The 25847-nt window shown below is 39.6% G+C and overlaps 1 protein-coding gene across 1 annotated transcript in view; it reads right to left on the bottom strand.

Annotated features, from left to right (window-relative positions):
• The window catches only part of LOC128741459 (nose resistant to fluoxetine protein 6-like), a 132230-nt gene that overhangs the window by 99956 nt on the left and 6427 nt on the right, over positions 1-25847 (bottom strand). Inside the window, exons 2-5 of the mRNA XM_053837286.1 lie at positions 8958-9037; positions 6804-6902; positions 6297-6577; positions 6048-6242 (exon numbers count right to left, since the gene is read on the bottom strand). Of these exons, the coding sequence (XP_053693261.1) occupies positions 6048-6242; positions 6297-6577; positions 6804-6902; positions 8958-9037 (655 nt within the window). The remainder of the gene's footprint in view (positions 1-6047; positions 6243-6296; positions 6578-6803; positions 6903-8957; positions 9038-25847) is intronic.

Below are 25847 nucleotides of genomic sequence, written 5' to 3'. Positions count from 1 at the left end.
CGAACGCCATTATTCCATGCTATACGAGGATGGTTATAGTCTCCGCATACCAGCAACAGGTTGAATTTATCGTTACACAACTCGTTGACCGTTGCTATATGCTCACCTAACACAGCAGAATCATGACTTTTCTCAGGTGGAATATAAAGCGTGCAAAGTAGAACTTTCATACTATATTGTGGTAAACTATCCGTTTGTAAGAACTATTAGTGTTATGTCCCGTTCACTAAATATTGAGTTATCGGTTCTTACGTTGGCATAAAAATAGTTTTTATATTGTGGTATTGTAGTAGCAACACATATCTGCTCCAGATGCCTACCGTTCACTGTTTCAATCTGGTTGCAAATATGTTTTTGTGATATCGCGATTAAAACTCCACCAAACCGTCGTCTATTGCTGTTGAGTGGACTGCGATCACACCGAAAAACATTGTAACTTGTCCCAAATAGTTGGTTTGACAGAATACAGTCGTCAAGGCCAGTTTCTGTCAACATGATGACGTCGTAATTGCAATCAAGAGTAGCAAGAAAAACGTCGTCGACTTTCGTCCTAAGTCCTCGTACATTCTGGTAATACATCCAGATACGGCCGGTATCATCGCTGGGTGTCTCGGTTGTAGGTAATGCATCAAGCTGCGTCGGTTGAATATCCTGCAACAGCGAATCGAAATCAACGGAGAAATAGCTGTTGGCAATTATTACCTTGTCAAAACAGGTTTTTTAAGCATAATTTTTAAACCACTTGTTTGTTTGCAATAAAACTACCTAAAAAATTTAGTGTTAACAAGAGTTTTCATTTGACCTAAGATCGTTGAAATCGGTCATTTGGTTCCGGAGAAAATCGTGTCAGGTAGTTTTCACATTTTTGCTTATAACTTTAAAACGAAATGTCGGACCATGAAACAACTCAAACTAGGCAATAGTACCTTTCAAACAAAAGTAAAATCGAACGAATCGGTTTAGCCATCTCCGAGAAACAGGCGATAGAAAAGGAAACGCACACACACATACACACACACACACACGCACACAGACATTGCTCAGTTCGTCGAACCCTATTGATTGGTATATGTGATTCGGCCCTCCGGGACTCGGATCAATTTCGTGTTTTTCGACCAATTTCTAAACCTTTGTTATATAGTATAACAAAGGTAAATATAGTGTAACAAAGGTTAAAAGGAATAATCATCATCATCATCATCATTTTGCTCAAGAAAATATGTTCTCTGCGTTCTCTGTTTTCAGCTTGGCAAGAAGAAAGCAGTGAATATAGTTCTAAAAACAGAGCTCCTGTTTTGGGTCCAAAAAATGCTTCCGCAATTGGGCTTTCCGACGAAAAATTAATGACTCATTTTCCTTTAAGAACTGTTTTTGTGACATTTTTTGTTAGGGAGGACTTAGACTACTTTGTCCACTGAATTGAACTTTTGTGACATAGTAGAAAACCAATAAATTAATAAATAAAATAAAACAGCATTATCAACATTGATTTTAACATACAGTCAGTCAAAAAAGTATTCGGGCAGCATTGATTAAAATTTTCTTATTAATATTGCTCAGTATTTTTGCGAAGACTGGTAACATTTATTTTATAAAACAATATTTAAACGAAGCATATTTTGCCTCATGGCATTCCGCTGTGAAGAAAGTGTCCTCATAATTTGAATTGCCCAAAAATGCGCTCAAAATAGTATTTGGAAAGTTAACTATTTGTTGAAATAAGTATACCTTTTCACTACCATCTTGTATATTGCCCTATATTCTCAAATATTCCTGTATGAATTGCTGACCTTATTTTTACAAGAGAACTGTTTAAGTACCTAATTATTGGAAATTGAATGATATTTCATTTTAGTTTTAAAATGGTCCCAAAACATGTTCAATGGGGTTCAAATCTGGACTGCGTGCTGGTGTTTTGATAACGCTTAGAAAATTGTACATTACTCATCGCTTGCAAATATCGGCAGTCGACTGTTTTTTTAAATTAAAAAACCCGATTTAATCCACCTAGTGGCGAAAGGAACCTTTGTTATACGGTCTTACTTGCTCTTTGAGATAGAAATCGACACGTCTTCGGAACATAATTCATCTATTGGTTAACGTTGCGTAGTGCGTTGGTTTTCATAAAATTTTGGGAAATTGAATAAGTTTTCAAAATTTGCATAGAATTTTGATAGATCCTTTTTTTCATGAAATTACTGAGTAAGGGTAAGTTGGTTAATACTAATTAGAGTAAGAGCAAGTAAAAGCAAGTTGTAAGAGGAAATATTATTCTTTAACAGATACATTGCGTAGTAAAAGTCTAGTTTATAGGTTTTTGAACTACGCATAAATTTCTGTAATGCCATTCTTTTTGATTGACATTAATAAAGTTTTCTTGAATAAATTCATCAATTTTTATTAACCTTCGGTTACTCACGCTGTTGCATTTTGTACAACACGTGTAGGTTTTTGAATGCCATATTGTTATAAAGTTACAAATCGCTGTTTAACTAACGTATATTCTTCAATTAACTTGTTATGACCAGGGACGTTAAATTTACTGGTTGGTGACAAAAATTTGGAGACTTTTACCATTTAATCTTGCTACCAGTCTTGCGACATGTTACTAGTACACAAGCACCGAAAAGAAATGCAAGAATAACGAAAATATCTGTTCTACATGTCAGACACTCTTCGATATGGGGGAAAAAGTGTCACCCGTCTTGGAGACACTTTTTTGTATTCTCTTTTGCTGCTTTGCGTCCGTAAGCCAAACATACAGCTTTCCCCCAAACAACACGGTTTTAAATAAGAAGGTTCCCAATACATCTTATTCTCTATCACTTCACTATACTATTTCAACTATAACTGTAAGTAAAAAGCGGCGAATGCATGTCATTTCTACACGACATTTTGTGTGAATGGTCGGCTAACGTATGAAAATGTTTGCTTATTATCATGTATATATTCTGGCTAGTCTCGACACTTATAAGATAGGCACTGCCGGTACAGAAACAGCACAGAGCGATGGTATTGGTTAGGAGTCTGACATGGCATTGCATGCTGGTAAATGTAACAGAAAAAGTGTAACCGTTTCGGTCCCTGGTTATGAGCAAAACGTCATAATTAGTCAATGCATTAATACTTTAAATTGTTGGGAAAATAGATCAGCATAAACCGACATAACAGAAACGAAGCAATCAGCATGTGACGTGTACCGCGATTGGCCCTGGAATTTTCTCTCGTTTCTTCATAAACCTTCCATAAACCTAAAACCAAGTTTTCCCAGTCAAAATTCTAGTGCGCATGTCTTTTTGGCTTTGGGCCATTGTGCGCGCGAGTAACCGTATTACAAAAGTTGGCGCGAGTGTTGGAGGGTTTATATCTTTTGATCGGCAAAGCCGATTCTTCCGAAATTTTGCAGATATATTTGCAGCATGAAAATCTCTAATTTGATACCAAAATAATTCAAACTAGATAAATCATCTTGGATGAAATCGTTATAAATTATTGTAAGTTTTAATGTGTTGTGTTTGTGTTCAATTGCTCATAACTTTCAAAATAAACTTCCAATCAAAAAACAAATCAATAGTGATCTATTAGGTTATATTACCTTTCAAATGAGACTAATAGCGCCTAAATCGGTTTAGTCATCTCTAAGAAACAGGCGATAATTATAACCTTGTCAAAACAGGTTTTTTAAGCATAACTTTTCAACTACTACTACAACTTACCCGAAAAATTTAGCGTTAATAAGAGCTTTCATTTGATACCAAGATCGTTGAAATCGGTCATTTGGTTCCGGAGAAAATCGTGTCACGTAATTTTTACTTTTTTACTTATAACTTTTAAACGAAATGTCGAACTTCGAAACAGTTCAATAGTGATGTACTAGGCAATAATATCTTTCAAACAAAAGTAATAGCGAACAAATCGGTTCAGCCATCTTCGAGAAACAGGCGATAGAAAAGTTGCGCCCCGCACATACATACACACACACACAGACATTGCTCAGTTCGTCGAACCCTGTCGACTGGTATATGCGGCTCGGCCCTCCGGGCCTCGGATTAATTTCGTGTTTTTCGACCAATTCCTAAACCTTTGTTATAGTATAACAAAGGTAAAAATAGTAAACTTTAGGGATACCTCGATATAAGACAAATTAATTTCAAAAAGTTGTCTTATATCAAAATTGTCTTACACCAAAGTATAATTCTTCAAAAAAAAAAAAAAAAAATGCGTCAACAGTCGCCAGTTTTGCCTTGTGTTGTGTATTTCCGTTGTTCGAACTATTTAGGTATTATTGTTATTATTGTATTATTATGTCGTTGCTTTTGGAAGGGAGTTCGGCTCTGGTATCGTTGATAACTATGTCTAAGAATTTTTTCTTAAATAGAGGTAAAAATAGTCTTATAATTCTAATCGTCGGAAATAACGCTTGTAAAAAATGTCCCGCATATTTGAGAAAATTTATTATATCTATACAAACTGGTGACCTAAATTCAAAATGATGATGAACATAACATATTTATTCATAACTTAGAATGGAACACAGCAAACTATTTAGCCTAAACAGGGTTTAAAAGTTCGCGATCAAAAATACTCGGAAATAACGCTTGTGAAAAATGTCCCGCATAAACGGACCCAAACAAGAAATCGCATCAACTTGCTATTTTGAAGGTATATAATGTAATCATTTACAATGTATTGAAAGGTTGTTATGCGTTGGTTAAGTTTTGATTACGAAAACAATATTTTTCGAAACTTTGTACTTTTAGAGTTTCATGGGGGTGAGATTGTGCCAAGCCATAATGATATCTCCAATTTGTGGATTTCACATATATAACAAAAATACGTTAGTATACACCAGTACACTCACATTCCTTACTATTGAGCACAATATTTTGATAGATTAGATTGCATCATCCATTTTGGAGCAAACAGCATCATAGGTCTGCTAAATAATTTATACTAATTTTTACTTTTTCTCTGGAAATTTCAGATACTTTTAATAAACACTCTAATATAAGACGAATATATTATACCGTGTATAAACTGCCAGTTTTCAGGAGGGGGGTTCTCGAACGAAGTAATGGTTACTTTTGTTAAATGATCAAATAGGTATGCCCCCTTAGGATACACCCCTTCAAACATCTCCCCCTTGTTAACCCTAGAAATACTATTGGCTATATAAAGGCTGTCCATTGGCTGCGAACTCATTTTTAGTTAATTTAGAACTCTACGGGTTATTTTCATTCATACTTTTTGTATGACGCGTTGTTTTGGCCGACCCCCTGCCCCCAATAGTCCACTCAGTTCATGGACGGCCCCATATGAACTACTTTATGCTAATATTTATGTATATTGTTTACAAACATGCTAATGTTCACTGTTTAGGTTTTTAGCCTAACTTTATGTTTTTGGCACAATGTCATCCCCTAGAAGAGGTGACATTGTGCCAAAGTTCATGCACTTCCAGTAAAATTAGGTTTCATTGTAACTAAACCATCTCTACGGTAGTTGTTAATTGAACAATTTAGTATATATTAACAGGTTTGAAATCAACTTAGTTCCTAAATCGTGTATATACTGAGCTAAAGAACAAAAATATATGCTTTTTTGGCACAATCTCGCCCGGGATGACGTATAGGTAATAAGAGTAATTTTCATTTGCATTACTATTATTAGATTTCATTTTAATGTGCCGAAGGAATAAAATGGTCGAAAAGATGCCGGGGGCTATAGATTCCTCTCTAAGAAATGGGCACTAGTTACGCCGAGATTTCAACTAATAGTTAAGTTGAGTGCATTTTTGGGTAATTTAAAGTATATGAACACTTTCTTCACAGCGGAATGCTTTTCTGAAAATAATTGCCATGCAACCAAATATGCCTGAGTTAAATAGTGTTTTATAAAATAAATGTTACCAGTCTTTGTAAACCTACTGAGCAAAATTATGAAAAGAAAAAACTACTATACTGTCAGAATATCTTTTTGCCTGACTATATCGTACTCTCGCTATACAGTACTATTTCAAAACGTTTACTACTCAGATGTTTACTTACCGTACCGCAAGACTCAACATAATTATAGCAATAATATAAAATTGCATATCGTTTGCTAGGTACCATGACCAAATCATGCACATCTCACTAAACGGATACCAATTGTTGATATATAGTATGTTTCGCCACCAATATTCATGACACGTAATATGATCAATAATTCCAGGTGTAAATACTGATCGTCCATATGTCCATCTGAAATAAAGCTACTAGTATAATGCTGGTATTTTCAATTTATTGAATGATTACTTCAATGCAAGCTCATTGAGAATAATAACAAATAAATATGCAGGAGTTAATCGCAGAAATCGGTATAGTGTTGAAAGAAATATTCTTGAAATTTCTTGTAGAAAACGATGACCACGAAAATTTCGTTTTTCGTTGCTTCTTTCTTCTTTAAAATTTTGTGATGTTCGATAAAATAGTACTACTACCAAGACGCCACTGATAAAGAAAAATGTGTCGACTGAGAAAGTTGCGTTTCCAACTACTTGATAAGTAAACGATCTCTCTGTAATTTTTCGCCCATACTAAAAAGATAAAAAAAAAACAATATGTGTCAATGTAAGAAACTACCTTGTTGTATTTATTTATATGACATCTGGAAAAACTTTAAGCCGCAGATTTGAGAATAAATCACTGAATAACCCAATTCCAGCATTTTGATCATATTTTCAAGCACAAAGAGATTAATAGCTCATACACCTGATTCTGTTCGTCAGTTAAATTACGTAAAAAGATAATATATGTATTTACTCTGTTTTCTCCAACTGCAAATAATTGTAAGTATGTATGTACCATAATTGTCCACAATAGCGAATAAACACGCAAACCGTGTACACAAGTTATAGAATCCTGCAAAGACAAATAAAAGATAAAATTATTAAAATCATGAAGAAGTCAGTGCTATTAGTGTGTCTACTCTACTGCCTACATTAAAACATCAGCCAGAACGTGGTCGATCTGAGAGCAGACTCTTCATTAGAGTGTTTTCAGGTGCGCTTCTGAATGTTCCATGGTGCAAAATAGATACTATAGATAGCCATTCTTCTGGCTGCAGCGAAGTTGATTAGCCTCAGGCCATTGTCCTTTGTGGTAGGATGGAAGATTTCTCTACCAATAACGGGACGGAACAACTCTCAGCGTCTGACCTGTGCATTTGCATCCCCGATGACTATTTTTATGTCATGTCCTGGGTACTCTCTATATGTCCTCTCGAAAAGATCAGAGAACTCCTCTTTTACGTCATTGAGAATTGCTTGGAGGCACGATATGAGAAGTTACAATATAATCAACGGAATCCGGAACCGGACTGTGCATACTCCTGCTATGTGCAACGTTAAGGAGGGGTATGGGGGATATCTGAAATATTAGAGGTGGCCAGGCGTTGGAAATAAAATTTCGATGCATTGTTCACTGGTGAACACGATGAAGCGGTTAACAGAAATAGGATAACGATTGAGGATGATGGACAAGCTGCGGATCCACCAATTCTGGACGAGGCTAGAAAAGCAATGAGAGAGCTGAAAAACGGCAAAGCAGCTGGAAAGGACGGCATTCTTGCCGAACTTTAGAAAGTCAAGAGCGGACGGCTGTATTGTGCAATCCATCAGGTTATACTAAAGGTATGGACTGAGAAGGAACTACCTACGGACTGGTTGGAAGGTCTCATATACCCTATTTACAACAAAGGCCATCGACTCGAAAGCAGCAATTACCGAGGCATTACCCTTCTCAATTCTGCATACAAAATTCTCTCCCGCATCTTATTTCTCAGACTGATTCGCCATGTTGGTGAATACCAGTGCGGTTTTCGAGAGGGACGCTTTACGATAGGCCAAATGTACATCTTGCGATAAATTCCGGTAATTCAACTTGCAGACTCATCATTTGTTCATAGACTTCAAGGCAGCGTAGATTCAGTTAAACGAAATGAGCTGTGGCAGACTATGCTTGAACATGCTTTTCCAACAAAACTGATTAGGCTGATACGTGCTACCCTTGATGGTTCAAAATCAAGCGTCAGCCTAGCGGGTGGGACTCGGACTCATTTGGATGGTTTGAAGTAAGGTGACGGGCTATCGAATTTGCTGTTCAACATTGCATCGGAAGGTGCTATTCGAAGGGCAGGCGCACAGAGAAGCGGTACTATCATCACGAAATCTCATATACTCCCAAGGCTTGGGGACGAAATCGATATCATCGGTGTTAACCGTAGAGCTTTGGAAGAAGTGTAGACGCATCTAAACGAGGAAGCTGCGAGGATAGGGCTTACCAAAAATTCTACCAAAACAAAGTACAGTCCTTCGGATTTTGGAACTGCGATGGTGATAGATTGAGAAACTTGAAATGGTCGACGAATTTGTATACCTTGGTACGTTAGTGACTTGTGACAACGATGGTAGTCATGAAGTAAAAAAGTGGATAGCGGCTGCCAACATGGCCTTTTAGGCATTACGTAGCCAGCTGAGATCCCGTTGCCTGCAGCTCCGTGCAAAACTCACGCTCTACAAGACGCTAACTCTCCCGGCTGTACTCTATGGCCACGAAGCGTGGACGTTGAAAGAGAGCGACCGCCGAGCTCTTGGCGTTTTTGAGCCGACGACTTCTAGGTAGACTCCTGGTCCCGTTGGATGAGCGCTGTTGATGTGGATGCTAGAGCAGCGGGTGTTAGAGACGACTGGAGAGCGGCAACCCAAGACCGACAAACGTGGTGACGTCTCCCGAATTAGGTATGGATTCGATGAACAGATTCTCGCCGAAAAAGTAAGTGTCACTCAGTATGCGATTTAGCTAGATAGACAGTTTTACCAACGTTCACAATCTATTTTATCATGCTATCTTACTTGTTTAGTAATCGTAATATTTACTGATTGCATTAAAAATCAAAAGCAATTTTTTTGTACCTACCTCATTGGCACGCTCCACAGACAAAATCGTTTTCGAGTTCGGCCCAACAGCAAAACACAGAAGTATTTTGGATACAATACCTAAAATTAAATAAGCCTATTAAGATATTTAGAACGTTATTTCGATAACCTCTACAAGAAATTAAATGTTATTCAACAACGCAGAAAATAAAAATGCAAACAAATAACTATAACTAAAAACCCAATTAAATTCACCTAATGTGAAAGGAACCTTTGTTATACAAACACATTTATCAGTTAGAAATCGACACGTTTTCGGAATATAATTTCATGGTCTGTTAACTATACGTAGAAATTCGAATATTAGTGGACAAGAGACAACACGTATCACTCTTACAAAGTTTAAAGATAAAAATAATATCAACGAAAAATCATTTTTACCTCACGCCGACCGGTTTCGGGCCTTTTATGCCTATCATTAGGACGATATTATTTTTATCTTTAAACTAGCTGACCCGACAAACTTCGTATTGCCACAAATTAAAATGTGTTGTACATAAATCGTGAATCTGTCACAATCTCGAGTTTAGCAAGTTTCTGAGGAGCTCAACCTTAGATAATTCATTTTGGCAGTTACGTCACTATGAAAGCATGGGTAGTTTAATTTATAAATTTCCAATTTTTCCGCACAGTATAGTAGAAAACCATCCCGCCGTTACTTAGCCAGGTAAAATAAAGCGGATAGCACTTAAATATTCGCAGTGATTGTATAACATTTCGCCGAATACCATTTTACGAAAAACCTTACGCTCATTCGGACCGAACTGAAGGAAAGAAATAGAGGTCAGTAGACCTAGGAAAACAGATAAACCTAGACAGAGGTGATTTTTGAGGGGGCTGCAGATAGTTTTGGGTGGTCTTGTTATTGTCTGTTATGTTTTATGGAAGAGTCTAAAATTTCTCGAGTTCGATTGGTTTTTGAGTTACGCAAAAATTTCTGTTATTTATTTATTTATTTATTTATTTATTTACTAGCTGACCCGACAAACTTCGTATTGCCACAAATTAAACTATGTTGCACATAATCGCACGTGCACGTGAATCTCGGATGACCTTTGTCACAATCTCGAGTTTTGCAAGTTTCTGAGGAGTTCATGGGTGTTTTAATTTACAAATTTTCCTCACAGAAAAGTAGAAAACAACTCCCCGCATCGCTCAGCCTGATAAAATAAAGCGGATAGCATTTAAATATTCGCCATTATTACGAATCATTTCGCCGAATACCATTTTGCGGAACACCAATTCTCGGTTGACCATAACGCGGAATATAGAGTTTCGCGGAATACCATTTCGCGAAAAACTTTACGCAGGAGGCAGGATGTACCATGTCACGGAAAATCTTTTCGTAGAAAGTATCATTTCGCAGGGGTAACCCATCTGAAGGAAACTAATAGAGGTCAGTAGATCTAGGAAAATAAATAAACCTAGATAGAGGTGATCTCTACGGGGGGCTGCCCCCCGCAGTGGCCGGCGCTTCCGACGGCAGGTCGCCGGCAACAGCCGCGTAGCATTGGGCGATACTGTATCTGTATCGAAAAAATCGATACTTTTGAGCCGATACATCGATATTTTGGATCGATACTGAGAGTCCCGATACCGGCCAGTATCGATGCTAAAACGACGATATTTGTATCGATACCTTCATAGTAAATGCTAGAGAAACTAAAATACTTTACTTATCCTAATGCGATGTCCATTATATTATATGTCCACCTGCAAACAATGTTCCGCCAACAAACTCGATCCATGGCTGTCCGCCTCCAATTTCTCGAATGTCCCACACTTTCCACCCAAGCAACCAAAAGTTCGAATATTACTTGACACGCGAACTCGAAAGTTTATAATTAGTTCAGATTCAGTTCCGTGGAACTTTCTTGGTGATTAGTAGTGTATATCAAGTATACGTGGAACTAAATGCTTTAAGAAGTGCTGCGAGTACTTCATAGATACTTCAAAGCTATTAGGATGCTACATTAAGTTCTGAAGTAACTTTAGTTTCTGACAAGTTCTGCGTGCTGCTTTTTTGTTTATATTTCTGGTGATCAAACCAGCAGAACCTGAAGGATTGGAGATTGATTATTTCACTTGAATAAATTTAATCCTCGCACATTTCTAATTAAAAATATAAATTAGAATGTAATGCTCTTCATTATTGTGTTGTGTTGTGTAGCATATGCTGTCGGTATCTCACTACTATAGTTAATTGCCTAACTCCAAACTTTATGTTCTATAATTAACTCGCGCTGCATAAAGCTGCTGCAAGTTTTAAAATGAACTTTTACTTAAAAACAACTCATTGGCAAAATTCACATCGCTTGTATACGACAAAGGTGACGCAGTGGATCGGTATAGGTTTACAACGCGGAACACCCGGGTTCAAGCCCAACAGCAGGCAAATGCAACGAATATAGAAGTTAGGTAGAAGTATAAAAATAGAACATAGAAGTGCTGCTAAATTTGTTTTTTCTTAGTTTTTGAAGATTTATTACGAAGCTGCTTAGCGTTCTATGCAGTCAACCCAAGACAGCTTGAAAGTTCGGTTAATTACTTAAAAGTGACGCTGCTTAGCAAGTTATAGATTGATATACATAAAGCTGTTTAACGCTTGTTAGACACCATTATTCGAACTCTTGGTTACTTGGGCAGGACTTGCTCCATTTGGTCTAATCGTCAAGCACGCTGCGTACCTCTGCGCCTGGTACCAACCGAATTCGAGGCAAACATCATTTTTACGGGATTGTTTTCCGGTATTCTCACCACATGTCCCGGCCATTGTACTCTTCCAGCCTCAGCAACTTTCTGAATACTGGGTTGGCCGAAAAGCTGCGCCAGCTTGTGGTTCATGTTTTTCCTCCATAGACCGTACTCACATACACCAAAAAAGATGATCTTAAGCACACGACGTCCAAAAGTGGCTAGTCTCCGTCGAGCATTGTCCCCGATTCGTGCCCGTAGACTATCGGTCTTATTTGCGCTTTGTACATGGTACATTTGGTACAGGGATGAAGCTTGCCAGCTTTTAGGGTCTTGTAGAATTCGTAGTAAGCACGACTTCCGGCAAGAATACCTCTGCGTATTTCTCTGCTGCAGATATTATCCGACCACCTCGAACTCGTAGAAATTGAAATAAGAGGTGTACCTAATTAATGCGGCAGCTAATTTTTTTTCGATAAACTCTGCAAAAATAGATGCATTCCTAGTTCCAGTCTTAAATCAAATTTTAAGTAAAACTTCAATTTCAATTTGAAATCTAATTTAAAGTCGGATTTCTAGGGCGATGTAAAAAAAATCAAATTCAATTTCAAATCCTATTTCAAATCCAATTATAAGTCCGATTTAACTCCAATTTCTGGCAAAGTTGTAAGTATAATTTCTAGTCAAATTTTACATCCAATTCACTATTAGTTACTAGTAAAATTTCAAGTTCTTTATTATGTCCTATTTCAAGTTCAATTTCATGTCTCATTATAATTCCTATTTCATGTGTAATTCCAAGTCCAATTTATATATTCTAGTCTGAAATGGTCCAAACTTGAGTTTAACTTCGCGTCCAATTTTAAGTGTGATTTGAAGTCCAAATTCAAGTTCCACTTCAAGTTTAATTTTAAGTTAAATTTAAAGTCTTACTTCCAGCTCTATTTAAAGTAAAGATTCAATTTGAAATTGATTCAAACTGAAGTCCAATATCATTTGATCATCAATATCAATTTGAAGTTCAATTTTAAGCATAATGCCACGCTCAATTCTAAGTTAAATTTCAGTTCCCATTTCAAGTTCAATATCAAGTTTAATTTCAGGTTCAATTTTAAGCAAAATTTCAAATGCAATTCCAGCTCCGATTTTAAAATTAATTTCAAATGCGATCAATTAGACAACTCGCAAGTTGCTGGGTGAAGCTCTGCTTTCCTCAATGGAGGTAGCTGTCTTGGCACTCGAAGATGGATGTGGTTGGATACGCTAGACCGTCAATGAAGCCGCAACTGCGTTGTTAAGTGAAGAAACCCTGAGTGCATGAAATGACTTTTGACGGAAATTAACTGGAAGGGGTTGATAAATTCATAAATTAGGGATCTCTGGCAACCGCCGTCAATCATACGAGTAAGCAGATTCAACGACGCATTCTAGCTAAGTCAGGTCTACTTTTCCCTTCGTAAGTCATTTATATCAAGAAGCATAAACCGTACGCAAAATATAAAAGCATTTGCTAGCGCTTGGCTGAGTGGTCGATTTCTGGTCGGCCCGGCCGGTTTTTCACTTGCAAAGCCGGGGACCGATCAATCATGCAAAAAGTCGGTTTACCGACTTAAGAAAACGGATTTGTACTTTTTGTCCGATTTTTAAAATTTATTTTTCATTTCCATCATTCCACTAGATTTTCTAATAAATTTTGTAGCAATCCTGAGCAATTCGTTGCAGTTTCCGGTCAAAAGAGTTTAAAACCGCAGGCCTGACCAGTCCGACATCAGCCATTATTTCGTTCCTAACGAGATTTCGTATGAGAACGAAAGAGAATCAACAGTAGTAAAAGCGCACGCATATAATTTTCTAAAAAATTAAGCTAAATAATAAACAAAAGTGTGGTTTTCGTTGCACCCTGTCAGTGTATCGATACCGATATCGATACCATTGGTATCGATACTTGCCGCCCGATATTTCAACGGGATCGATACCTTTACAAAAATAGTATCGATATTCGAATATCGCAGTATCGCCCAATGCTACTCGCGGCCTATGGCCGTCTCGCGCTGAATCATCTAATGTTACTATTGATAGTTTTTGGTAGTTTTGTTATTGACTAATGTTTCATGAAAGAGTCTAAAATTTCTCAAGTTCGATTAGTTTTTGAGTTACGCAAAAATTCTGTTTTATTTGTATGAGAGTCCTTATCCCCCTACCACAGGGGTGAGGGGTCTCAAACCATCATTAAAAAAATTCCTGCCTCCAAACCCCCCCCCCCCACATGCCAAATTTGGTTCCATTTGCTTGATTACTTCTAGAGTAATGAGGAAATTTGTATTTCATTTGTATTGGAGCCCCCCCTCCTAAGGCAGGGAGAGGTTTCAATCCACCATAGAAAACATTCTTGCCTCCAAAAACACCCACATGTCAAATTTTGTTCCATTTGCTTGGTTAGTTCTCGAGTTATGAGGAAATTTGTATTTCATTTGTATGGGAGCCCCCCCTCCTAAAAAGGTAAGGGGTCCGAATTCATCATAGAAAAAATTCATGCCTCCAACACCCCCACATGCCAAATATAGTTCCATTTGATTAATTACTTCTAGAGTTATGAGGAAATTTGAATTTCATTTGTATTGGAACCTCCCCTTCTAAGGCAGGGAGAGGTTTCAATCCACCATAGAAAACATTCTTGCCTCCAAAAACACCCACATGTCAAATTTTGTTCCATTTGCTTGATTAGTTCTCGAGTTATGAGGAAATTTGTATTTCATTTGTGTGGAAGCTCCCCCTCTTAAAAGGGAGAGGGGTCATTATTCCCCTTCTATAGAGGGGAGGGATTTCCATTCACCATAGAAAAAAACTTGCCTACAAAACCACCCACATGCTAAATTTCGTTCCATTCCCTTGATTAGTTCTGGAGTTATGAGGAAATTTATTTTTCTTTTATATGGGAGCCCCCCCTCCTAAAAAGGTAAGGGGCCCTAATTCATCATAGAAAAAATTCATGCCTCCAAAAACACCCACATGCCAAATATGGTTCCATTTGATTAATTAGTTCTCGAGTTATGAGGAAATTTGTATTTCATTTGTATAGGAGCCCCCCCCCTCCTTAAGTGGGGAGAGGTTTCAATTCAGCATAGAAAAAATTCTTGTCTCCAAAAACACCCACATATCAAATTTTGTTCCATTTGCTTGATTAGTTTTCGAGTTATGAGGAAATTTGTATTTCATTTGTATGGAAGCCCCCCCTCTCAAAAGGGAGAGAGGTCATTATTCCTCTCCTAAAGAGGAAAGGGGTCTCAATTCACCATAGAAAAAAAAAATTGGTTCCATTTGCTTGATTAGTTCTGGAGTTATGAGGAAATTTGTATTTCATTTGTATGGGAGCCCCCCCCCCTCTTAGTGGGGGGAGGGGTCTCTAACCATCATAAGAACCTTCCCTGGCCCCAAAAACCCCTATGTGCAAATTTTCACGCCGCTCGGTTCAGTAGTTTTCGATTCTATAAGGAACATACGGACAGACAGACAGACAGAAATCCTTTTTTATAGGTATAGATTTATTTATTCCATCCGACGAATTGTCTTAATGAACTATCTTATTATCTAAATACAAATCGTAACAGTCTATTTTTAAATTCATTGTTTGTCACATTAAAATCAAAAAGGTGCGATACACCATTAAAAACATCCATCATCGCTCGAACTGGCTCATTTATGGTATAAACTTGTCTACCCAACGGAAGTCTCAGGAACTCTGCACGGCTGGTAGCTGGTACCCGGGAACGTTCAGATCAATGAGTTCAAGAAGCTTCGGTGCATCAATATCACCAGTTAACAGTTTTCCAATAAAGATGGCCTTAGCCCGTTTTCTTCGCTGCTTTAGAGTTTCCATCCCAATCAATGCGCATCGATTTTCGTATGGTGGCAAAATCAGGGCATTATTCCTTGGTAAGTTTCTCAGAGCGAACCTGACGAACCTTTTTTGAACGGCTTCAATTCGCGCGGTAGTGGAGCTGTGATAAAGGAACGCTATGTCCGAAGGTACTTATTAGTTAACTCACATGCACCTCAGATTTTTCTTCACAAGATGTTAGTATTAATCAAAATAATTAATTTAGAGAAGGTCTTAAAATATTCTATCTTGGGTTTTTTGAAAAATTCAATTTTCAAGGTTATTTAGGGGTCATCCCCTCTCAAGAGATCATATTCGTTGTAATCGACCACCTCCGATTTTAACCAAATTCGGTATAATAGCCTATTCCGACCCCACATTTAATTTCTCTAAGTTTTGTATAGATTGAACAATCCCCCTTGCAGTGACATGCAGTGAAAAATGAGTATTTTCGAAAATCTGGAAAAATGGAGAAGCGTCACTGCAAGGGGGATTGATAAACCCGTACAAAACTTTGGGAAAATGAAGGTGGGGTCGGAATGAGCAATTATACCAAATTTGGTTGAAATCGGATGTGGTCAACTACAACGGATATGATCACTTGAGAGGGAATGACCCCTAAATAACCTTGAAAATTGAATTTTTCAAAAAACCCAAGATAGAATATTTTAAGCCCTGTTCTAAATTAATTGTTTTGATGAATGAAAAATGAAGAGAAATCTGAGGTACATGTAAGTTAAATAATAAGTGCCTTCAGACATAGCGTGAAGGGTCCCATATTACTGAAGCGGTTTCCAGTAACGGTCGAACAAGATATAGACATATAGACATTTCAATGTATACGGGTCCTTGAATTCTCTGGCAACTTTGCTAATAAATCCGAGTTGACGGCGAGCTTTTTCGATAATACTTTCGTAGTGATTTCTAAACGCAAGGCCAGTGTCTAGAGTCACTCCAAGGTCTCGAATAGTTTGTACTCTGTTCAATTGTTCTCCGTTAATAGCATAGTCAAATGATAAGATGCTCTTTTTACGATGGAAGCTAATAGTGCAACACTTAGCGATATTAATTTGCATTCCATTAACTCTACACCACTCAGCAAATTTGTCAAGTAAAGTTTGGAGGAAATGACAATCATAAATGCTGTCAATAACTTTGAACAACCTTTAAAAACCATGCTGGTTCGTTGAGATGTAGTGCTTAGTTTGGTGAAACAAATATTTTGATACGATGATCTCAAGAAGCTTGGAGCAGGCACAGAGAGAGGTAATATCTCGGTAACAGCGTATATCATGCTTGCTGTCTTTTTTATGTACGGGAAACATAAATGAAGCTTTCCAGCAGGTTGGAAAAGTTGCTTTTCTAAGAGACATATTTATAAGGTGCATTAACGGTAAAAGCAGTTGAGCAAAGCATTTTTTTAGGATGCATGCAGCAATTCCATCCGGTCCTGGTTTATATGAAGTTTTCAGTTTTTGAATAGCATTGTTCATGATTTCAGGCGTCACTTCGAAGATGTCCACATCAACAGTATTACTGGGTGTATATTCTAAAGCGTCTCCGACTTTGCCGGAATCACCGTGGAAGACTGAATTAAAGAAAGTAGCAAAAAGGTTGCATTTATCAATCGTTGTGCTAGTTGTACGTTCATCCAAGAACATCGACGATGGTAATCCTGACTCTTTCCGCTTGGATTTTACAAAATTCCAAAAGCCTTTTGGGTTGCGTTTAAGATTTAGTTCCGTGGAGGCAACATGGCGTTGATAAAGTAAGCAGTTTAAGCATCGGTAACAGCGGCTGGCATTGGGAAACGACAATTTATTAATTGCTGTACGATGTTGTCTATAACATTTAAGCGCGGCATTGCAGCATCTTTTTCTATAGCGTAGCTCGGGATTAGACCATAACGGTTTCTTTGGAGGTCTTTGGACAGGAGCGTACATTGTGAATGCATGCTGGAGAGTACTAGTGAAGTAGCCGACTGCAATGTTGAGATCCAAGCATTCGGTTACATGGTCTCAGGAGATTTGCGATAGATACTGGCTTAATTGTCTAATGTCAGTTTTTCTAAAATTAAGCGCTTGATCATCAAAATCTTGGTCAACAAGCTCCGATGAAAAATCACTTCCATAAAACATGCACGTGAATAGTGGGTGGCAGCTGTCGATTGTAACGAGGGGGTCGCAAGCGTCATCGATAACAATCGAGTGCGAAATCTCCTCATTGACGAACAATAGATCTAATGTGTTGCCATAGCGGTTTTTGAAAGGATTCATTTGTCCCATGTTGTTGGAGCTCATTCCATCTAGCAATGCTGTATTGGCGCGAGTTAAAGTTGAGGTTTCAATTTCAACGGAGCATATCTGGTTCTCAGAACACAGCCAGCGGAGGCCAGGTTGGTTGAAATCGCCAAAAACAGCAACAGCGTCGCAGCAACCGATAGATGACGTAACGGATTCTAAACAGGTTATGTACCGATTTATTATTTGCATATCGGATGCCTTGTCAGGGGGAATATATACAGCGCCTAAAATTAACTTAGCATCTGCAGTGCATACAGACACCCAGACATGTTTGATGCTAGCTTTATTAGTCGAAATCAGGTTGGATGGGACGGTATTCTTAACAGCAATGAGAACTCCCGCGGAACGTTTTTTGGTGCTCGTCAGTGCCGTGCGGTCCCGCGATAAACAGCATAATCTTGACCAAACAGCATGCTTGAAGGAATCAAATCGTCGACCCAGGTCTCGACAAGAACAATAACATCAAAAGGCGATGCGGTGACGGCTGCGTATAAATCATCGATTTTTGTCCTTAGCCCTCGGACATTCTAGTACATGATCGAAACGCCACAAGTATTCTGTTCAATACTAAGTGGTGCAGAGGCTCGTTGGTCGGCAGTTCTCCACGTCGGGTGTAAACCAATGTTAACACAGGTACAGTCATCAGGTGTTTCCGATGACACAGCAGCATTATTAAGTTGTTGACGGTTTGCCAATAAATGCCTACAAGGTGCGGGGATATCAACTGCCGAATTAAAATCAGAAAAAGAATACTTGCCTACACTATCAAGCTGGAAGACCCCTTCTCCGTTCTCAAACACAGGACCGGGACAACTGATGAGCGCTGGCTGCAGTAGCGCGACTGTGATGAGTGGACTAGGGGCTTCCAAATTGCTTATTTCGGTGCGCCGCGGGCCAGTGTCATAGTGAAAACTAATTCAAAGGTGTCAGACGAGGATTCGTTGAAGGCTGTTTTGTTTGTTGACAGACAGACAGACAGACAGACAGACAGACAGACAGACAGACAGACAGACAGACAGACAGACAGACAGACAGACAGACAGACAGACAGACAGACAGACAGACAGACAGACAGACAGACAGACAGACAGACAGACAGACAGACAGACAGACAGACAGACAGACAGACAGACAGACAGACAGACAGACAGACAGACAGACAGACAGACAGACAGACAGACAGACAGACAGACAGACAGACAGACAGACAGACAGACAGACAGACAGACAGACAGACAGACAGACAGACAGACAGACAGACAGACAGACAGACAGACAGACAGACAGACAGACAGACAGACAGACAGACAGACAGACAGACAGACAGACAGACAGACAGACAGACAGACAGACAGACAGACAGACAGACAGACAGACAGACAGACAGACAGACAGACAGACAGACAGACAGACAGACAGACAGACAGACAGACAGACAGACAGACAGACAGACAGACAGACAGACAGACAGACAGACAGACAGACAGACAGACAGACAGACAGACAGACAGACAGACAGACAGACAGACAGACAGACAGACAGACAGACAGACAGACAGACAGACAGACAGACAGACAGACAGACAGACAGACAGACAGACAGACAGACAGACAGACAGACAGACAGACAGACAGACAGACAGACAGACAGACAGACAGACAGACAGACAGACAGACAGACAGACAGACAGACAGACAGACAGACAGACAGACAGACAGACAGACAGACAGACAGACAGACAGACAGACAGACAGACAGACAGACAGACAGACAGACAGACAGACAGACAGACAGACAGACAGACAGACAGACAGACAGACAGACAGACAGACAGACAGACAGACAGACAGACAGACAGACAGACAGACAGACAGACAGACAGACAGACAGACAGACAGACAGACAGACAGACAGACAGACAGACAGACAGACAGACAGACAGACAGACAGACAGACAGACAGACAGACAGACAGACAGACAGACAGACAGACAGACAGACAGACAGACAGACAGACAGACAGACAGACAGACAGACAGACAGACAGACAGACAGACAGACAGACAGACAGACAGACAGACAGACAGACAGACAGACAGACAGACAGACAGACAGACAGACAGACAGACAGACAGACAGACAGACAGACAGACAGACAGACAGACAGACAGACAGACAGACAGACAGACAGACAGACAGACAGACAGACAGACAGACAGACAGACAGACAGACAGACAGACAGACAGACAGACAGACAGACAGACAGACAGACAGACAGACAGACAGACAGACAGACAGACAGACAGACAGACAGACAGACAGACAGACAGACAGACAGACAGACAGACAGACAGACAGACAGACAGACAGACAGACAGACAGACAGACAGACAGACAGACAGACAGACAGACAGACAGACAGACAGACAGACAGACAGACAGACAGACAGACAGACAGACAGACAGACAGACAGACAGACAGACAGACAGACAGACAGACAGACAGACAGACAGACAGACAGACAGACAGACAGACAGACAGACAGACAGACAGACAGACAGACAGACAGACAGACAGACAGACAGACAGACAGACAGACAGACAGACAGACAGACAGACAGACAGACAGACAGACAGACAGACAGACAGACAGACAGACAGACAGACAGACAGACAGACAGACAGACAGACAGACAGACAGACAGACAGACAGACAGACAGACAGACAGACAGACAGACAGACAGACAGACAGACAGACAGACAGACAGACAGACAGACAGACAGACAGACAGACAGACAGACAGACAGACAGACAGACAGACAGACAGACAGACAGACAGACAGACAGACAGACAGACAGACAGACAGACAGACAGACAGACAGACAGACAGACAGACAGACAGACAGACAGACAGACAGACAGACAGACAGACAGACAGACAGACAGACAGACAGACAGACAGACAGACAGACAGACAGACAGACAGACAGACAGACAGACAGACAGACAGACAGACAGACAGACAGACAGACAGACAGACAGACAGACAGACAGACAGACAGACAGACAGACAGACAGACAGACAGACAGACAGACAGACAGACAGACAGACAGACAGACAGACAGACAGACAGACAGACAGACAGACAGACAGACAGACAGACAGACAGACAGACAGACAGACAGACAGACAGACAGACAGACAGACAGACAGACAGACAGACAGACAGACAGACAGACAGACAGACAGACAGACAGACAGACAGACAGACAGACAGACAGACAGACAGACAGACAGACAGACAGACAGACAGACAGACAGACAGACAGACAGACAGACAGACAGACAGACAGACAGACAGACAGACAGACAGACAGACAGACAGACAGACAGACAGACAGACAGACAGACAGACAGACAGACAGACAGACAGACAGACAGACAGACAGACAGACAGACAGACAGACAGACAGACAGACAGACAGACAGACAGACAGACAGACAGACAGACAGACAGACAGACAGACAGACAGACAGACAGACAGACAGACAGACAGACAGACAGACAGACAGACAGACAGACAGACAGACAGACAGACAGACAGACAGACAGACAGACAGACAGACAGACAGACAGACAGACAGACAGACAGACAGACAGACAGACAGACAGACAGACAGACAGACAGACAGACAGACAGACAGACAGACAGACAGACAGACAGACAGACAGACAGACAGACAGACAGACAGACAGACAGACAGACAGACAGACAGACAGACAGACAGACAGACAGACAGACAGACAGACAGACAGACAGACAGACAGACAGACAGACAGACAGACAGACAGACAGACAGACAGACAGACAGACAGACAGACAGACAGACAGACAGACAGACAGACAGACAGACAGACAGACAGACAGACAGACAGACAGACAGACAGACAGACAGACAGACAGACAGACAGACAGACAGACAGACAGACAGACAGACAGACAGACAGACAGACAGACAGACAGACAGACAGACAGACAGACAGACAGACAGACAGACAGACAGACAGACATTGTTTTTATATTATTTTGCTTTTTGATCCTGCCCGGGAAATGTTGACCGTAACGCTTATATCTTCATATTGTATTGATACCGTATATTACTGGGCACATGAACACCTGTAAAGATTGCGTGAGTTTTTTTTATATACAGTGATACAAATCCGTATTCGTACGCCAACATGCAGATTTCGTTTTTCTATATTTGAAAGTTTAACATAAATTTTAGGGATATGTTGTTTAGGTAAAATCATAGTGTCAGATGTTAATTTTAAGCTATGATGTCTGGTTTTGGATAAATGGTTTTCATTTATCTGAAGAAACTACAATGTATAAAGCCCTAAGGGTTGTACGAAAGGGTGACGTAGGACTATATCAGATCATTAGATAAAAGACTAATGTAAACTGTATATCTGGCATATGTATGTTTATAAGAATCTGTGAGTGCCATTGTTTAAGTGAATGTTTAAAAAAGAAGAGCGAAATATTCAGATTCAATTCTTCATTAAAAGCAATGGTGGCTTTGAAAATACGTGGGCGGGGGTTCATAAGTACAACGCCTGCAACCATTGAGACATCGAGATTTCTTTTAAAAATCATTTGTGTGCAACATAAAGGTTGAAATAGTAATAATTGACCAGCCCACAGATTATTGTATTAAATATGATTATGCGTAGCTGGACATGTTTCAATAATCTTACTTTAACTCGTTTATGGCCTTTAAAAGGGCAATTGGTTACAAATAACATTAAAGCCAAAACACGTTCATCGCAAATATGACGTGCCATTCGAATGTCCTTCTCTTTTGACATGAACGGCAACAGACACGTACGTTAGTGGCGTCGATTCACTGTTTTCGGTCCAAGAAGGTTAAACTAGGTTAAACTTTCACAGCTTACCGCTTGTTACATAGCAGAAAATATTGCACATACGCAAAAATTTCTGTTTTATTTGTATGAGAGTCCTTATAAATTCCTGCTTCCAAAAACACCCACATGCCAAATTTGATTTCTTTTGCTTGATCAAGTTTAATAAACCCAACATGATTTGCTACTATATAAACTGACATATTTGATACACCAATGCACTTCTAATACTTTATTTTTTACGCAAAGCTAACTTACAATGCGAAATAAAAAGAAATCAAATCGAATTCACATCTCATGATGGAGGGTTTTACTAAACTATGTAGTTAAAATGTATTTTTCTCTCGAAGATCAAAGAAACAGTACAAAAGTAGCGCCATAAACATGCTTAAGAATGGCAAAAATAATGGTTTTTCCAGCGCTAGTCTGTTTTGATGGCACGAGCGATCCGATATGCGCAAAATTTGTATAAATTTATATGAAAAAATCCATTTATTAGAATGAAAATAACAAATAAAATGTTTCTCACCTATCTTGTATTGCCAAATTGTGCAAATGGCACGCACATACATAGCCACATACACACATACATACACATACGCATACATACGTATTTACGCATATACGTTGAATACAATCGGCCCTTGATTATTGGAGATTATAGCTTTTAGAAGGTCTCCTTTCATTTGCAATCAATTTTGTTGAAAACGGTTGAGGGACCGCTAAGAAAATGAAGTCTCTTATTTTTCGTATTTTTATACATAACTTTTGAACTGCAAGTCCGATCAATATGAATTTCAATAGCGACCTATGAGGTAACTAGACCTTTCATTTGATACTAAGATCATCAAAATCGTGAAATTCGATCAAAAGCGTGACATTCGCACACACACACATACATACACACACACACACACACACACACACACACACACACACACACACACACACACACACACACACACACACACACACACACACACACACACACACACACACACACACACACACACACACACACACACACACACACACACACACACACACACACACACACACACACACACACACACACACACACACACACACACACACACACACACACACACACACACACGCACGCACGCACGCACACGCACACACGCACACACACACACACATTATTTCATTATTTCAAAATAACCCTAAAAATTGTAAAAAACTAATAACCCAAACAATAATGAATTGTTAAAAAAACGTAAGCACACAACACAGAGCAAAATTGGCGGCCGCCCATGCAAATTTTTTTGAAAAAATCATGTTTCGATACAAGACATTTTTTATATAAGACAACTGTTTAAAATTATAAATTGTCTTATATTGAGGTATACCTGTACACACATGCATACATAGACACACACAGACTCAGTTCGTCGAACCCTATTAATTAGTATATGTGACTTGGCCTTTTGGACATCGGATCACTTTCGTGTTTTTATGTGGTGAATTAGGACAACTCCTCCATTTAAGAGGGAGGGGGGCTCCCATAAAAATTAATTACAAATTTTTGCATTACTCGAGAACTGATCAAGCAAAAGTTACCTAATTTGACATCTGGGCGTTTTTGGAGGCACTATTTTTTTCCATGGTGTATTGAGACCCCGCTTCCCTCTAAGATATAGGAGAGGGGGCTTATATACAAATGAAATACAAATTTCCTCAAAACTCGAGAACTAATCAAGCAAATGCCAAATGGATTGACCAAACTCGTGACTTTAGTCATGACCTTGAAATGCGGTCAGGCATATATTAATATTTTTTTTTTGAAACGATGATTCTACAATTGATGAAGGGACGGTAAGGGAAAGTAATGAAGAAGGATTTTTTTTTCGGGAATGAAGGGGAAGGGTGGAAAGGAAGGGGGGGGGGCAAATGGAACCAAATTTGGCATGTCGTCTAGGTTTATTTGTTTTCCTAAGTATACTGACCTCTATTACTGTCCTTCAGTTGAGTCCGAACGAGCGACAACGAGTAAGAAAAGGATCACACCCGCGTAATAGTACTTTTCGCGAAATGGTATTCCGCGTTATGGTCAACCGAGAATTGATTTTCCGCGAAATGGCATTCGGCGAAATGTTATATAGGGTGTTAGGTAGCTTAGTTCAAATATTTCACATTTGACGAAAAAATCCCTTCCTCTACCACCTCCTGATACATTTGCACCAGGGTACCTAACACCTTGTATAATCACGGCGAATATTTAAATACTATCAGCTTTATTTTATATCGTGTAGTAATGCCTCCTAGTTGGCTTTGACGTTTGACGCTGGCCTAATAAGAGCATAACGGTGCGCTAGTATTTTAGTTGCTCTGGTGACTTTGAACAGCGCTGCTATATTTTTAGTCACTCGTTTTCGTACCGGTCGTTGCTATCGCGGCTGTTATTTTAGTTGTCATATTCCGTACCGGTAAAAACCATACAGCTGTTTTGGAACCAATTTGTAAACCAATGAAAATCAATCATAAATTTAAATAATTGACTATTTAGACATAATGAGGCGGACACAAGTAACAGGTATGGAAGCGGCGGAAATGGTACGTACGCGAGGGAACGAACTGAAAGACGACCGAATCGATCGGTCGGAAGGACGATTACTTCCCGAACAATCCTACATACAGTGCCGAGTAATTCCGCGACCTCTTTCGGACTCATGCATTATTCATGCGCATTGTGAAGGACGTAGAGAAGCTGCCAACCAAGCTGCCAACGCTTATTTCGTTTAGCGGCTGAACTCAAACAGAAGGTTACTGGAAAAAGGATGAATGCCCGAGCTCCCAGAGATGTCGGGATCGTTGAATTGCGGCTACTGGGAATGAAAAAATTGTCACCTTACTTATGTGTTTGTGTCCGCCGGTCCGGTAGAATAAAAGGATGAAATCAAAGATCTCCACTCTCGACCGACCCTCTACACTGTCCTTGCGCAATCCAGTAAGGTGCTTCTCTGCAGATTTCGTTCACTCCTTTCTTCATGGTGTGTCCGATCCGTTTCCCCATACTTCCCCGAATTTTTATGGCTATCGGCCGTT

This window comes from Sabethes cyaneus, chromosome 3 (genome assembly GCF_943734655.1).
Source record: "Sabethes cyaneus chromosome 3, idSabCyanKW18_F2, whole genome shotgun sequence".
NCBI classification, from domain to species: domain Eukaryota; kingdom Metazoa; phylum Arthropoda; class Insecta; order Diptera; family Culicidae; genus Sabethes; species Sabethes cyaneus.
This window is presented reverse-complemented; position numbering and strand designations above follow the sequence as displayed.